We start from the raw sequence: 14,079 nt of genomic DNA on the forward strand, positions 1-14,079 counted from the left end.
GAGCGGTATCAGCGGCCCAGCTTGGACGTGGAAACAGGTTTGCTGGCTCGAGTGACCAGGATTATGAAGTTATTTTGCCGTGGCTACCAACAGGTCGAATTGTTGCAAATACGCTGTTTTTGCACGCCGATGTCAGAGCAAGGCCCTACAAGGTCGAGGAATTTCGTGACGCACTGGTTCGTTTGGCACTGCTCCCCGAGGTTGTCGCTTTGGGGGCGTACCAGATGAATCACATATGGGCTATCACGTTCAAGAGTGTTGACGGAATGAAGAAGCTGCTTTCAGTCCGTCAAGTGACTGTTAAAGAACGACGGTGCATTGTCATTGATCCCGACGACCAGGACGTGAGGATGAAGATCCACTGGATTTTGTACAACGTGCAAGACGAAGATGTGCGAACAGCCTTTGCACCTTACGGAACGGTGACGGAAGTCGCCAAGGAACGCTGGCGCGTTCAGGGAGTCATGGACAAAGGTTCAACGCGTTGTGTGTCTTTGAAGATGAAGCCTGGAGTCACAATTGATGACCTGCCTCACCAGCTACGCATTGCTGGAGTGCAGGCCCTCGTTGTGGTTGCTGGAAGAGCCCCGCTTTGCCTAAGGTGCCATACTTCAGGACACGTCCGACGGGAATGCACAGTTCCCCGTTGCAGTCAGTGCCGTCGCTTCGGCCACGACCAATCGCAGTACGTCAAAACGTACGCAAATGTCACAGGGCACATGAGAGGAGAAGATGACTCCGAACTTCTCATGGATGCGGACGAATCCGAGGAGGCAGCGAGAACAGCAGAAAAGAATACGCCGCAGGCAGCGCCTAACACCGTCAAGGGGGGCGTGGCAGCGCCGCAGACTGAAGACCAGACCACTGCGTCGAAACAGGCTGTTCTAGCCCTGAAGATTGACGCAGCGGAGCGAAGCACAAGTACTGCTACGGAAGCAGTACATGGAAAACCTCAAGAGGAGGGAGAAGGCATGGACGTCGTCCAAACAAGCATGAGTAGTGCTCCAGCAAAGAGGACACACGACAAGGCCTGTGTCGAAGAGGTTCAGCATCCTTCTGCGACTATCGACGAACCACCCCCCAAATCGGGAGGGCAGCGCCGGCCGACGTTTCGCCCGAAGCCCAACATCCCGCCGGACAAAAAGCCGGCGAAGACTACACCGACGTAGCAACCATGGCTCCCTTCTGGCTTGACAAGGGACGAGAGGCGACCCACAACGGGACTACGACGGCCAGCGCGCTGAGGCTGCGCCAGCCTGCTGCAGAACGCGAGCACGCCTCTTGGGTGGGCTCGAGAACTCTTGAGAAGGGAAAATTGCTGAGCTTCACTTCTCGGTGTAATAAGGCTGAAGGTGAGCACGAAGCCGTTTGGCCTATTTAATTTGTCGCGCAAATGGCAGGCAGAACAGAAGCAGCACTTAAATTTGCCACCTTTAATGTAAGGGGACTGGCAGCGAGGCGGCGTCAGTATCAATTAAGCCGCCTCCTGCTTGAGAACGATGTGGACGTAGTGGCAGTGCAAGAGACCAAGGTGGAAAGTGAAGCTCAGACGAACCGCATGGTTGAGCCTTTTAGAAGCCGTTACAATGTATGCGTCAGTCATTCTGTTGGTACGTCAGGAGGGTATGCCATTTTAATTCGAAATTCTTTAGGTGTGATTGAAGAATCTGTTACAGTTTTCAACACCGGGCGTTTTGTGATGTGATTTTTCGTATCTTGATTTACAGTGGCGCGTAATGTGTGTGTATGCCCCAAATAAGGAAAATGAGCGCAAAGCTTTCTTCGAAATGGTTCAGCCCTATCTGAAGTCTCCTAGATACATTATTCTGATGGGTGACTTCAACTGCGTATGCATGCCCGAAGACAGAGTTACTAACGCGACCATTCGAAACCAGAGCTCGTTACTTTTGAATGCAATTGTCCTGGAGCACAATTTAGAAGACGTCGGTAGTGCTCTGTCAGAAGGTGCCCGTCTGCAGTTCACACATTTCCAACAAGCAAGTCATGCAAGACTTGACAGGGTTCATGCGTCTGCTGGAGTGGTCCCAATGTGCAGTGACTACTTGATTAAAAACGTTGCGTTCAGCGATCATTGCATGGTAATGGTTACAATAGGAACGAAGACCAAAAGGTCGAAGTTCAACTGGGAACTATGGAAATTTAATATAAGGCTACTTGAGGATGAACGTTTTGTGTTTAAAGTAAAAGAAAAAATTGACTGTTTGCCAACGCCTCCTCTAGAAAGATGCCTGCGGAGTCGCTTGCTTACCCATTGTAGCCGTCGCGCCTTGAGTTGCGGTCAGTTGTCAAGAGATGACGGCACTTACGTCCCTATCTCCGCCAAGGGGATTGGGGCGGTGTGCTGTCGCAGCGGTAGCGGCGGCGGCGCCGGCCGCACTGCCATGCGGTGAAGTGCGCATGCGCGCATGTGTTGCAAGCGACCACCGCAACGATCGCTAGCTACCTTCTCGAGTAAAAAGGAGGAAAAGGGGAAAGGTAAGGGCAGCAGCTTTTTGGCGCACGCGGCAGGCATCTTTTTAAAGGAGGCGTTGCTGTTTGCAAACGGGTGATCAGAGGGACGTTATTGGAAAATGGGAACATTTTAAAGAAGAAATAAAAATGATCGCTATAGAAAGAGCGACTGCGCTGCGTCAAAGCAACAAGGCAGACGAAAAAGAATTTCAGAGCCGCTTAGATTTGCTGCTGAGGTTGGAAAGTGCTCAGCCGGGCCAGTACGAAAAAGAAATAAAAGAAACAAAAAATAAGTTAGAACTGATGGATAAAGAGAAATATAAAGGAGCGGTCATACGCGCACGTGCAGAACGGTTGTGGTTTGGCGAGACGCCGACAAAGCGGTCCCTGTGCGACGAAAAACGATATGCAGTAAAGAACGATATAAAAGCGATAGAGTACAAGGGCGAAATGGCTCGTGACTCTAATACTATTCAACGTGCGTTTGTTGATTATTACGAAGGACTACTAGGTCACGAGTTACGTGTTGAAGAAGGCCTCGCGGCGGAGTTCTTGGCACTGATGCCTATCTTAGAGGATGAAGTCAAGCTGGGGCTCGAGGCATCGATTAGTGCAGCGGAAGTAGAGCGCGGAATCGACGAGTTAAGCTCCGGAAAATCACCTGGTCCCGACGGGCTGGGCGCAGCTTTTTACAAAGCGTTTAAGTCTGACATGGCGCATATTCTACACAGCGTAATTCAAGAAACATACGAAAAGCAGATGATGCCTCCATCCTTCCGAAGAAGTCACATCGTCCTAGTACCGAAGAGTGAAGACCCGGTTAAGAGATTGTCAGTCAGAGGGTATCGGCCCATAAGTCTCACGAATGTGGACTATAAAATATTCACGAAGGTTCTGGGCAGAAGGTTGCAGAATGTCATAAAAGCTATCGTAGGCCAGCACCAAACGTGCGGGATTAAAGGCCGTACGATAACGACCAATATTCACGTAGCACGGAGCATATTAGAATGCTGCGATGCTTTTGATAAACGTCTAGCCATGTTGCAACTGCACATGGAAAAGGCCTTTGACCGCGTCAACCACCATGTTCTGTTTTGTATCCTCGAACACGTGAATGTCGGCAGAGTGCTCTTGGAAGGTGTCAAAATGGCATATGCTGGTTGTACGGCAAACCTTATTGTTAATAAGCAGCTGAGTGGAAGTATCACAGTCCGTTCTTCCGTGAGGCAAGGGTGCCCATTGTCTCCATTGTTGTTTGCACTGTATCTCGAACCTTTTTGCCTGAAAATTATATCAAACGAAAAAGTGCGTGGCTTCACGATGTTGTCCACTGAAGTTAAAGTACTTGCGTATGCGGATGATATCGCCATATTTTGCGAAGATAGGGAAAGTCTAACTGAAGTGGTGAACGATGCGGCTAGGTTTTGCAAAGCCTCCGGAAGTGTGATAAACTGGGAAAAGTGTTTTGGTTTCTGTCATGGAAAATGGGATTATGCGCCTGAAATGTTTGAGAGCGTTCAGTGGGCAACGTCACCTGTCAAATAGTTGGGAGTGCCACTAGACCAATATCAAGAACCTGCAAAATATTGGGAAGCGGAAAATGAGCGCACACGCGAATGTACGCACAAATGGGGTGGCCGCGATCTTTCAATTCTTGCTCGGGCCACAGTATGTAACCTCTTTCTGGTGGCCAAGGTATGGCATGTGCTGCAGGCACTGTGTATGTCACGGACCAGCGTCCAGAGATTGCACCGAGCTTTCGCAGTGTTCATTTGGGGGTCGAGTTGGGGGAGGACAAGTCGCACAAATCAATTTCTGTCCATTGGAAAGGGTGGCCTAGGTTTGGCTCATTTGTTTCTTAGGCAACTTGTGTCAAGATTTATGTTCCTCCGAGATCAAAAACATGCTTTCCTGCGTACGGTAATGCAAATTTGGTTGAAAGAGGCACTGCCTGAATATGTTGTATCATCCAGCCCTGTGAAACGCGTACGGGTGCGGGGCTTTCTTTGGGAGGTTGTGCGCGCTTTTCAGTGTTAGGAAAGTTCGCTTTTCTGCACAGTATCTTGCTGATGTTAGAAGAAAACAACTTTATAAAGACCTTATTGATACTATGTTGCCTATACCTTTGTACCGTTCCATATACTGTGTTGGCTATGAAGGGAATGTACTTAAGAGAGTGAAAAAGATGTCGGTGCGGCCCTCAATGAAATCATTCTTCTTTCAGCTGCACACTGGCACACTGCCCGTGAAACCATGGCTACAAGAGAAAGGAATATTTGTCCCATGGTTCACAAACTGTCTAATCTGTAGAAAACCGGAGACTATAGATCATATGTTCCTTCACTGCACAGACGCTGTATTTCACTGGGACGTCTTGCAACGAACTTTAAAAAAGCAGCTTCCAATATCACCTTATGGCATAAGATTTCTATAGGTAGATAGCGGTGACGAAGTGCCGTGGGACATGTTTATGCTTATCAGCTTACACAGTACATGGAAAAATTGAATGGCGTTTAGGCATGCAGACGAAACTATCCTCCCTGTACGAGAGTATTTCATTGAAAATGTGTCTTATGTAAGAGATGTGTTTAAGGCTCAAAAAGAACAGCCGGAATGGCTCCCATTAATGGATGACCTCGCCAAACTGAAACGCGTTTAATCCTTTGGTGTGAGCTGGCCAGTGCACCGCTCGCATCTTTTATTTGTAAAGCAATATTAGTGTTTTGTATGTCTTTCATTGTCATGTACCAAGAAGGCAATAAAGAAAAAAAAAGCCCGGCTAGCTCAGTCGGTAGAGCATGAGACTCTTAATCTCAGGGTCGTGGGTTCGAGCCCCACGTTGGGCGCGGTTTTTCTTCTTTCCTTGCCATGGATCACTCGTTGCGCACTCACACTTACTCTCATTTATTCCCCTTCCTCGTCCTATTGTCTAACGAATATTTCTCCCCTTGTACACACCAGTAGTGCTTACCAAGGGCTATGTTTGTCCGCCCGGCTAGCTCAGTCGGTAGAGCATGAGACTCTTAATCTCAGGGTCGTGGGTTCGAGCCCCACGTTGGGCGCTGTTTTTCTTCTTTCCTTGCCATGGATCACTCGTTGCGCACTCACACTTACCCTCATTTATTCCCCTTTCTCCTCCTATTGTCTAACGAATATTTCTCCCCTTGCACACACCAGTAGTGTTTCCCAAGGCCTGTGCTTGTCCGCCCGGCTAGCTCAGTCGGTAGAGCATGAGACTCTTAATCTCAGGGTCGTGGGTTCGAGCCCCACGTTGGGCGTTGTTTTTTCTTTCCTTGCCATGGATCACTCGCTGCGCACCCACCCTTACCCTCATTTATTCCCCTTTCTCTTCCTATTTTCTAACGAATATTTCTCTCCTTGCACGCACTAGTAGTGCTTCCTAAGGCCTATGCTTGTCCGCCCGGCTAGCTCAGTCGGTAGAGCATGAGACTGTATACCATATTCCCCCACTGACTTGTCTCCAGCCTGCTTCTAGCCTACACTGGCATTGAAGTCGCCCATCAGTACAGTGTACTTGGTTTTGGCTTTATCCATCGCCGATTCCACGCCTTCATAGAAGCTTTCGACTTGCTGGTCATCATGACTGGTTAAGAGCACGTAGACCTGTACGACCTTCAATTTGTACCTCCTAATAAGTTTCATAGGAAGATCTGCCACCCTCTCGTCAATGCTATAGAATCATGTGTGTTAACACCTATATCCATATAATCAGGAATCCGACTCCTAGTTCTCGTCTCTCCACTGAACCCCAGTAGCACAGGACGTGCCGACTTTTTAGCACTGTATATGCTTAATTTTTCCTCCTAACCTCACTGAGCCCTATTATATCCCGTTTAATGCCCGCTAATTCCTCCATTAGCGCTCAAAGACTCGCCTCACTAGAAGTTCTAGCGTTAAACGTTGCCAGGTTCAGATTCCAATGGCGGCCTGTCCAGATCCAGAGATACTTAGCACCCTCTGCTTCGTCACAGGTCTGACCACCGCCGTGGTCAGTTGCTTCGCAGCTGCTAGCTGGGGACTGAGGGCCGGGGTTTGACTGTTGTATGTATATAGGAGGCGGTTCATACGCTCATAGGAACGTACCACCAACTATAATCACGTAACCGCAGTATCTCCGCGCAACGGTTATATATATCCGCGGTTGTGTAGCTGCTTCCTCCTGGCTCTTTATACTTTCACACTCTACTGTGGTATAGCAGCAACGCAACTCAACATACGCATCGTGAAGCAACGCACTAACTATGCGAGATGCCGTAGCGGGGGCGGTCTAGAATAATTTCGAGCACCCGGTGTTACTTAACGTGCACCTAGATCTAACTACCCGAATATTTTATACCCCCCTCCCCCTTGCAAAGGGCTTGCTCACACTAAGCAGTCTTGTTTTGTATTGGTACCTCTAAGAAGTGTGTCCACAAATCCAAGAGAGAGAGAGAGAGATAGTATGAGAGAGTGACAGAGATAAAACAATCGGGAATGGTATTTCAATCAGCACACTGGGTAAGACGTAAGAGCACACTGGGTAAGAGGGACACAACGGTGGAAGCACTCCGGATAAATTTCTAGACCACCGGGGCTTGTTTAACGTGCACCTAAATCTATGCGCGTAAGCGTTTTCAAAGGCCATCCCCTCCTGAACGCGACTGCCGTGGCTGGGAATAGACCCCTTGGCCTCGGATTCAGCAGAACGTCATAGCCTGCCACTGCGGTTGGCATTAGAAGCGAGAACACCATTGCCTGGCGCTTGCTTTCTTTCTTTTTCTTTTGGCCTGGTTGGGTTGTATTTAGGATGAATCTTTCCGGGCAACATTTTAAAGAAGAAATCTGTATCTCTGGGGTCTCGAAGGCTGCGAAGTTCTTCTTTTCACGGTTCTGTGGGTGCATAGCAAAGTCCATGACAATGGCTGAAGAACTGGGAATAAGCAGCAACATGGCTACAACCCCTACAACGAGTGGCTTGCTAAGCTGAACCTGCGGCACAGTCAGTGCCGTATGCTGTCAGTGAAGAAGAAAAACAAGTGCGGCATAAAAGGCTGCCAGCGTGCGAACGAGGACACGAGCAGACATTGAAGAGGATCGGTTTCAGTGAAATGCACGTTGGCGTCGTTTCTTTGTGAACTGCTCAGTACAACGCGTGCCTTTTCGGAGGCGCCGGTCGTTCGATCTAGATGGTTACGTGCTAATACTTGAAAGCTGCTCATTCCTGTAAGAACTGGCCTCAGAACTAAATATCGCTTCTGTGAACCAAGTGAAGCAACAATTTTCCGTCGACTGCAAACCAAACTTGCATCTGCCGTCGATCGACATATACGATGAACACAGCGATGCCCAGAGCGGACGCAATGTGCTTCCGGTCTGCTTGCCGAACCATGCACCTGTCTTCCTTATTGAAATTTAGCCTTTTTTCGGTGAGAACACTTGAAAGCTTGACTCCTCAACGCATGCAATACTCCACTACCCATTCACGACTGCGTCTGGGCGCCAATTAAAATAAACGATGTCGCGCCTCTCTTTGTTTCTCGTCGCGCATGCACTTGCCTTGAAAGTAATAACGCGATGGCGTTAAGGGGCCCATGCCGCAGAGGAAACCTGAGTTAGCGTTCCGTGAGTGAAAGTTACCATATCGATTCTATATGGTACCAAAGCTCTATTATTAAAGTTGCTCGTACCTTGTAGATCATTCTTTACAAAGTGATTCCACGGAATTTCGAGAATGACAGCCCACAAAGAAATGTCGTGAAACAAAATACTGACAGCGCATGCCTTTTATGTTAAATCTTAGACTGAAATATAAAAGTTCGAAACAATAACAGAAGGTTGGCGCGCGCAGGAGGCCGCGTTTCTAACAGAAAGCTCAACTTCCTGCATAGCGTTCGCCGCCAACGTTTCCCGGCAAACGACGGAGTAAATTTCCTTTCCCTTTGTCCTGTGGTAGCTTCAACGCTAGTCAAGGAGGGAATGCGTTGAAGGTCCGAAGTCGGCGACCCTCGATGATTCGAGTGCACGGTGGCAGCGTGAAGAAAGAGCCGTTGTCCGATAAAGTGACGCTTTATTCAAACGCGGAGGCGTCTGTCCGAGTCCAAGCCCGAAGTTCCGCCATTTTCACAGGCATTCTCAGAAGGCGCACGCGGATGCCAAACTTCAAACCGGCTGGGCAGGGTCGCGTCGCCCAATTTCCGTGACCGAGACGGTCGACGGGACATTTGGAAAGCGCATGGGCATCAGCGGTGGCGGTGACTTCAAGCACGCACCCCCCCCCCCCCCCCCTCCATTCATCTTCACGTCCATCTCCCCGAACGCTCCCCTTCAGCTCGGTCCGTCTGCCCTTTTGTTCCGAACGAGGGTACAGATCTAGTGCCTTTTCTACGGCGCCGCCACTAATCCGTTTTATCTCCACGCGTGAGTCTTTCCCGCATCCCCTCTTCGCGGAAACCACCTGCGTGCTTCGTTTCCGGTTATTGGCCGATACAGCAGCGTGTGCACTCGTCCTGCGCTTTGCTGTAGTCGCCTAAACTGCTCCACAAAACAACAGCAAGGTCAACTCCCTTACCTCAAACTGACTGACGGTAAACATTGGGGTTTCATAAGTTGCAGTTGATAAAGAAATTGCGGTCACTGACCAAGTCAAGGTGAAAATAACACAGAGACGTTTCGGGACGTACGGGTCCCGAAACGTCTGTGTCATTTTCACCTTGACTTGGTCGGTGACCGCGATTTCTTCATCATCATGTTACCTGACCAGACGAACTTTCGTCGAACTCTTGACTATAATTTGCAGTTGCTAGGAAGCGTGAGAAGCAGTCAGGGTTATTTGAATGCTATCGCGTTCCACTTTAAAGGCGAAGCTTAAGAGGAAGCTTTAGCTCGGGTTCAACTCCGACGCGGCCTATTCAAATACATGTAAAACGCAAAAACGTTTTTCTGACATAACTCCTGGGCTGATTCTAATGAAATTTGTTGCATTTGAGAGAAAAAGTTAAATTCTAGTGACTGTTGGAAGGGGAATACCGATTTAGGTCCTGAATTTTGTTAAAAAGATCTTCGAAAATTCGAAAGTTTGAAAGACATAGAAGCATGAAGTTTACGTTTACAGAGTCATAGCTCTGCATCAAAAACAGATATCGCGGTTCTGTAAACTGCATCCGTTAGAACATTGAAAGCGGACAAATTATATTTGTAATTTTACATCTTGCGAAAATTTGTTATGTTGTTTACAAGGGTTCCGCAAAAGCTGTATTTCCATACTGTACAATTTTCTGAGATTCCTGTGTAACACATCAATTTTGTCCGCTTGTATGTGCTGTTGGATCCAATGCATAGAATGATGATATCATTTCTGATTGCCGAAAGACAGAGTTGTAAACTTGGTAGCTTCGCTTTCTGAAAATTTGCGATTTTTGTCAATTTTTAATAAAAGATTATGACCTAAATAAAAAATTAGAGTACCAAAAGTCACTAGATTTTAAGTTTCTCTTTTAAATGCAACAAGCTTCGTCAAGTTCGGTGCAGTGCTTGCCTAGAAAAACTAATTCTCGTTTTGAATGTATTTAGATAGGAGCACCCGAGCCTAAGCTTCCTCTTATGCGTCCGAATTTTTCTGGGGTTCTTACGATCCAAAAACAACGATCTGATTATGAAGCACGCAGTAGCGGCAGACTCCGGATGAATTCGGACCACCACAATGTGACCATCTTTACCGCGCGCCTAAATATAAGTACAGGGTCGCTCTTTTTTTATAGGCAAAATCCATAAATCTCTATGTTTCAAGGTCGCGTTCTGGGGTAAAGGAAACATCGAAAACATCACGTGACGCAAGCAAGGCGAGAATCGAACCAAAGCATGTCCTGCCGTGTTTAAGAGAAGATTAATGATTGGCGAAGTTAATTCATGAATAATCCGTGACTGGATTAAGGCCGGTTAAGGTGGAATAAGGTCGATTAAGGTGGTTTAGGGTGAATTAAGGTAGATTGGGAAGGATTAAGGTGGATTAAGGCGAATTACAGTAGGATTTACTAGGCTTTCGCCTTCACCTCTCTTAGGTGATAGCTAAGGGCACATGGCATTTCTTTTTTCTAACTTTAGTTGCCATTGAAACGCGGGCGCCGCGGCGGGGATAGAACTCTACCTCGAGCCCAGCAGATCTACATGTATGCTGACGACATCGCCCTTTGGTCTTGCGCTCCTCCTGGAGAAGCGATTCGAGTGAGATACTTCCTTCAGGGGCCTCTTGGCGCCATTGATGATCGCCTGGACACTCTCGGATCGCGGCTCTCCGCAGAGAAGCCCTTTGCCATGGTGTGTGGCACAAGCAAGCGCCCCTCACCGGCCACACTCAAGCTTGCCGGTAGGAATCTGCCCCAACTACCCTGGAAAAACTTTGTGCGATGCCTCGGACTCGCCATAGACAGTGGTGCCACTTTTCGGACCACGGCGAATAAATCATTCAGCACACAACCCCACTGCCCTTGCGGAAGCTCACTGCTCGTGGCAGCAGCGAGTCGCCATACACTCTTAGACAAATGTACACACTTCGTGGCTCACTCTTAAAACGGTCGCACGCTTTGGGGTGTATATTTGCCACGCAACAATAATAGCCATCTGCCTTGCTTGCGTAATTCCTTTCTTGAAAACCGCTGTGCTCGGTATACTTTCCTGTCGAGAATGCTCTGTCATGCTGATAACGTGCATGCCGTTCGTGTCTTGGAAGTACTGGGCTCGTGGCGTTAAAGAAAGGAAATGCGGACAAAACACATGACGATTAGCGTTGTGTGGCAAGATAATCACTCTTAAAAAGATTTGCTCCCTTTGGGGCGTATCTTGTCCCACAACGATAATCATCAGCTGCCTTGTTTGCGCTTCCTTTCTTTAACGCTGCCAGCACGGTACTTCCAAGTCAGGAACGGCATGCGCGTTATCAGCACGACAGAGCATTCTCGGCAGCAAAGTACCGAGAGCAGCGTTTTTAAGAAACGAAACGCAAGCAAGGCAGAGGACGATTATCGTTCTGAGACAAATATACTTCCTAAAGCGTGCAACCGTTTTAAGAGTGAACCCCGAAGGGTGTACATTTGTTTAAGAGTGCAGTGCGGCGGGTCCTCTCGGCTGCAGCTCAGCTTAGACAAGCCGTCGCGCAACACGCGCGCCACGTGACATCGCAATCCGTCGCCACGCTTATCATTCACTCGTTCACTCGAATCTGTGCGCAGCTCCGGCGCAACCATGTTTAACGGGGGCAAGTGGGAGCGCGCACGCGCCATTGCACATCTCCGGCTCGACAGACTCGGCTTTCCGCTTTTATTCATTTATTTATTTATTTTCTCGCGCTTTTTTCGCGCAGCAGCAGTGCAACAGGCGCGCGCACATGCGTTCGCTGTGCCGGAAGCAGCTTTCGCGCATGGCGCAGGAAGCGCGCTCTGCGCTACGCAGGTGCTCGCGGCGAAGACCGACGACGCACGCCGTTTCGCCCGTCCCTGCCACAGCAGCGGCAGCATGCGCGAAATGGGCGTCAGCTGTCATGCAGAACAGAACAGTGATGTCACCAGTAGCGGCGGCGGCGGTGGGGGAAACACAGCTTCGTCGCCTGCCCTCGCCGAAGTCGCGCCGCAGGCAAGCATGCGCTCTTCGACGGCGCGACCACCGGCGACGAGACCACAGGTCGAGGAATAGCACAGGCGCCGTCTCTCCTCGAGATCGGCGCAGATCGCTTGCCCCGCGTCGGAACACTTGTGCGCCCTGGCTGCCCGCAGGTGGACGTAAGAGACCCGGCGTCGACGCACCACGGGTTCAGCAGGCCAGGTGCGCGATGCGGTCGCCGCAGACGTGAGTGTCCTCCTCTCTCTCTCTTTCGCGGGGACGCGAGTTGCTGGTCAGCTCACGTTGTCTCCTTTACGTATAGTCCGCATATTTAGGCTGTATACCCTTCATGGGCTCCGATGAAACTGTTGTGGATGTGCAGAAACCTGGGCTCAGTGGTTGACCAGTCCTCCTTTTAGTCTGGTGGAAAGTTCCGTGGATCGTCTTGTCGAAGTATAGGCTGCTCGCCCTTCGATTGTGAAAGGGTGCGTGGGTCACTGCTTATACGCGAGCATCGAGTCCACGCCACGTGACGCACAAACCATTGACATAGGTCAGAAAAATACTCAGTCACGAGCACCCCCCCCCCCCCTCCCCTTTCTCCTGAGTCGTGCTCGCTCCACACTCTTATCACAGGCGTGAGCTAGAGCGAGAGTGAGTGAGGAATGGCGTGAGTAGACGTGAGTGTAAAAGAGAGTGATCATGAGCATGACTGAATGCCGGTTGACGTGAGCAGGAACGAAAGTCCCCGACGGTGATTTTAAGTCGACGTCAGTATGTGAATGTCAGTTACTGTCGGAGAGTGTGAGCACGTATGTGAGTATTGGTCAGTATGAATGAGTGTGAGCAGGAACGTGAGGGAGTACCGACCAGTGTGAGTACACGTTATTGTGGGTAAGAGCCTGCGAAAATACTGGTGAGTGAGGACGAGTGAGTATCTGCCTACTGTGCCGACCTATAGTCATGGATACCTCGACTTTTACGTTGTGCTGTGGACCTTGCGTTTTTAATTCACGTATAGTAGCGTGTCACAGACGAAGCTCAAATACGGCGCTGATTCTTCACTGGTATTTGAAGCAAACATGAAACCCACAAAACTGTTTAATAGTTTAACATCACGACGGAATCCTTCTGGTAGGTTTGGAAGAGGTTCTATTTGCTTTGAGCATCAGCATGGTGGGCTTTCGCGCACAAGTCTTCTGTGATATTATGTTTCAAGCATATATTCTAAGAAAGTCGCTCGGCATTTGCGATCAAAATTTGTTACCTTATGGAGGTGCCAAAAACGAGGTAGCAGTTAGGTAACACCGTCGGTACAGACAACGTTTGGTTGCCTACCTTGTGCCACCGCAGCAAGAACGCCTGCTTGGATACATGTCGGCGTTGTCTTCCACCAACAAGCGTCGATGACTTGCATACGCTCGAATTGCTAGAAGGCACGTTTTGTTATCGCAATGCATTTCCGCTGTATGAAAGAATCTGTACGTCGAGCAAATCGTATAAACATGCTCGGTCAACCATATAACAAGAGAACGGCATACCTATTGTGCTTCGGCATTTCTGAGCCGTGATATTGTAGCGTACTATTCCAATTATTGTCTTTCTTGCGTTTAATTCTTCAGTTGTCCGAGCTGCGGTCCACCTATATCATATTACAAGGAGCCCTTGTTCGTCTAGTTGGTGAAAGACAACTATTATAACAGGGGCGCAAATTCACGCACATACATTCACAGAGAATTAAAGTCAAGTCAGAATTAAAGTTTTTTTTAGCAAGAAACCGACTTTCGCGACTTGTAGGTTCTCGAAGTCGTAGCGCTCGCTATCTATAGCAGTTTTTGTCCAAGGTTTTCCTGCACATATCCGTGGTGCCGAACCTACTGCGGAGCCTCTGTAGAACTCACGGTGCTCAGAGGCCTAGAAGCTTGGAGACGCCACCGCACTGTCGCTAGCTTCGGAGCGTTGTCCCAGCTACAAGAGACACACAACAATGCCCTGCGAAAGGCCTAACTGCACAAG

The 14,079-nt window shown here is 49.0% G+C and overlaps 2 protein-coding genes and 3 non-coding genes across 6 annotated transcripts in view; all 5 read left to right on the forward strand.

Moving 5' to 3' along the window:
* Positions 1 to 26: 26 nt before the first annotated feature.
* Positions 27 to 4,787, forward strand: LOC139060433 (uncharacterized). The gene is made up of 2 exons (XM_070539580.1): positions 27 to 1,352; positions 4,697 to 4,787. The coding sequence occupies exon 1, from the start codon at positions 225 to 227 to the stop codon at positions 1,167 to 1,169; it is 945 nt and encodes a 314-aa protein (XP_070395681.1). The 5' UTR covers positions 27 to 224; the 3' UTR covers positions 1,170 to 1,352; positions 4,697 to 4,787.
* A 458-nt stretch (positions 4,788 to 5,245) lies between these two features.
* On the forward strand, positions 5,246 to 5,318 carry TRNAK-CUU (transfer RNA lysine (anticodon CUU)). Its single transcript has one exon. It is a non-coding gene; the product is annotated as a tRNA-Lys (tRNA).
* A 143-nt stretch (positions 5,319 to 5,461) lies between these two features.
* On the forward strand, positions 5,462 to 5,534 carry TRNAK-CUU (transfer RNA lysine (anticodon CUU)). Its single transcript has one exon. It is a non-coding gene; the product is annotated as a tRNA-Lys (tRNA).
* A 143-nt stretch (positions 5,535 to 5,677) lies between these two features.
* TRNAK-CUU (transfer RNA lysine (anticodon CUU)) lies at positions 5,678 to 5,750 on the forward strand. The gene has a single exon. It is a non-coding gene; the product is annotated as a tRNA-Lys (tRNA).
* Positions 5,751 to 11,852: 6,102 nt separating this feature from the next.
* LOC135913268 (neprilysin-1-like) overlaps positions 11,853 to 14,079 on the forward strand; it is a 159,969-nt gene continuing 157,742 nt past the window's right edge. Inside the window, exon 1 of one of the 2 annotated variants that reach the window (XM_070538383.1) lies at positions 11,853 to 12,309. The gene's annotated coding sequence lies outside the window, so the exon portion shown is untranslated. Of the gene's footprint in view, positions 12,310 to 12,852; positions 12,980 to 14,079 lie in introns of those variants that run through there. The other variant, XM_070538384.1, reaches the window with a different exon arrangement.

The sequence above is a fragment of the Dermacentor albipictus genome, chromosome 5, assembly GCF_038994185.2.
Source record: "Dermacentor albipictus isolate Rhodes 1998 colony chromosome 5, USDA_Dalb.pri_finalv2, whole genome shotgun sequence".
Taxonomy (NCBI): Eukaryota; Metazoa; Arthropoda; class Arachnida; order Ixodida; family Ixodidae; genus Dermacentor; species Dermacentor albipictus.

What these genes read in the sequence shown, in the direction of transcription:
- LOC139060433 (XM_070539580.1), top strand. Translation starts at nt 225, where the DNA reads ATGAATCACATATGGGCTATCACGTTCAAGAGTGTTGACGGAATGAAG.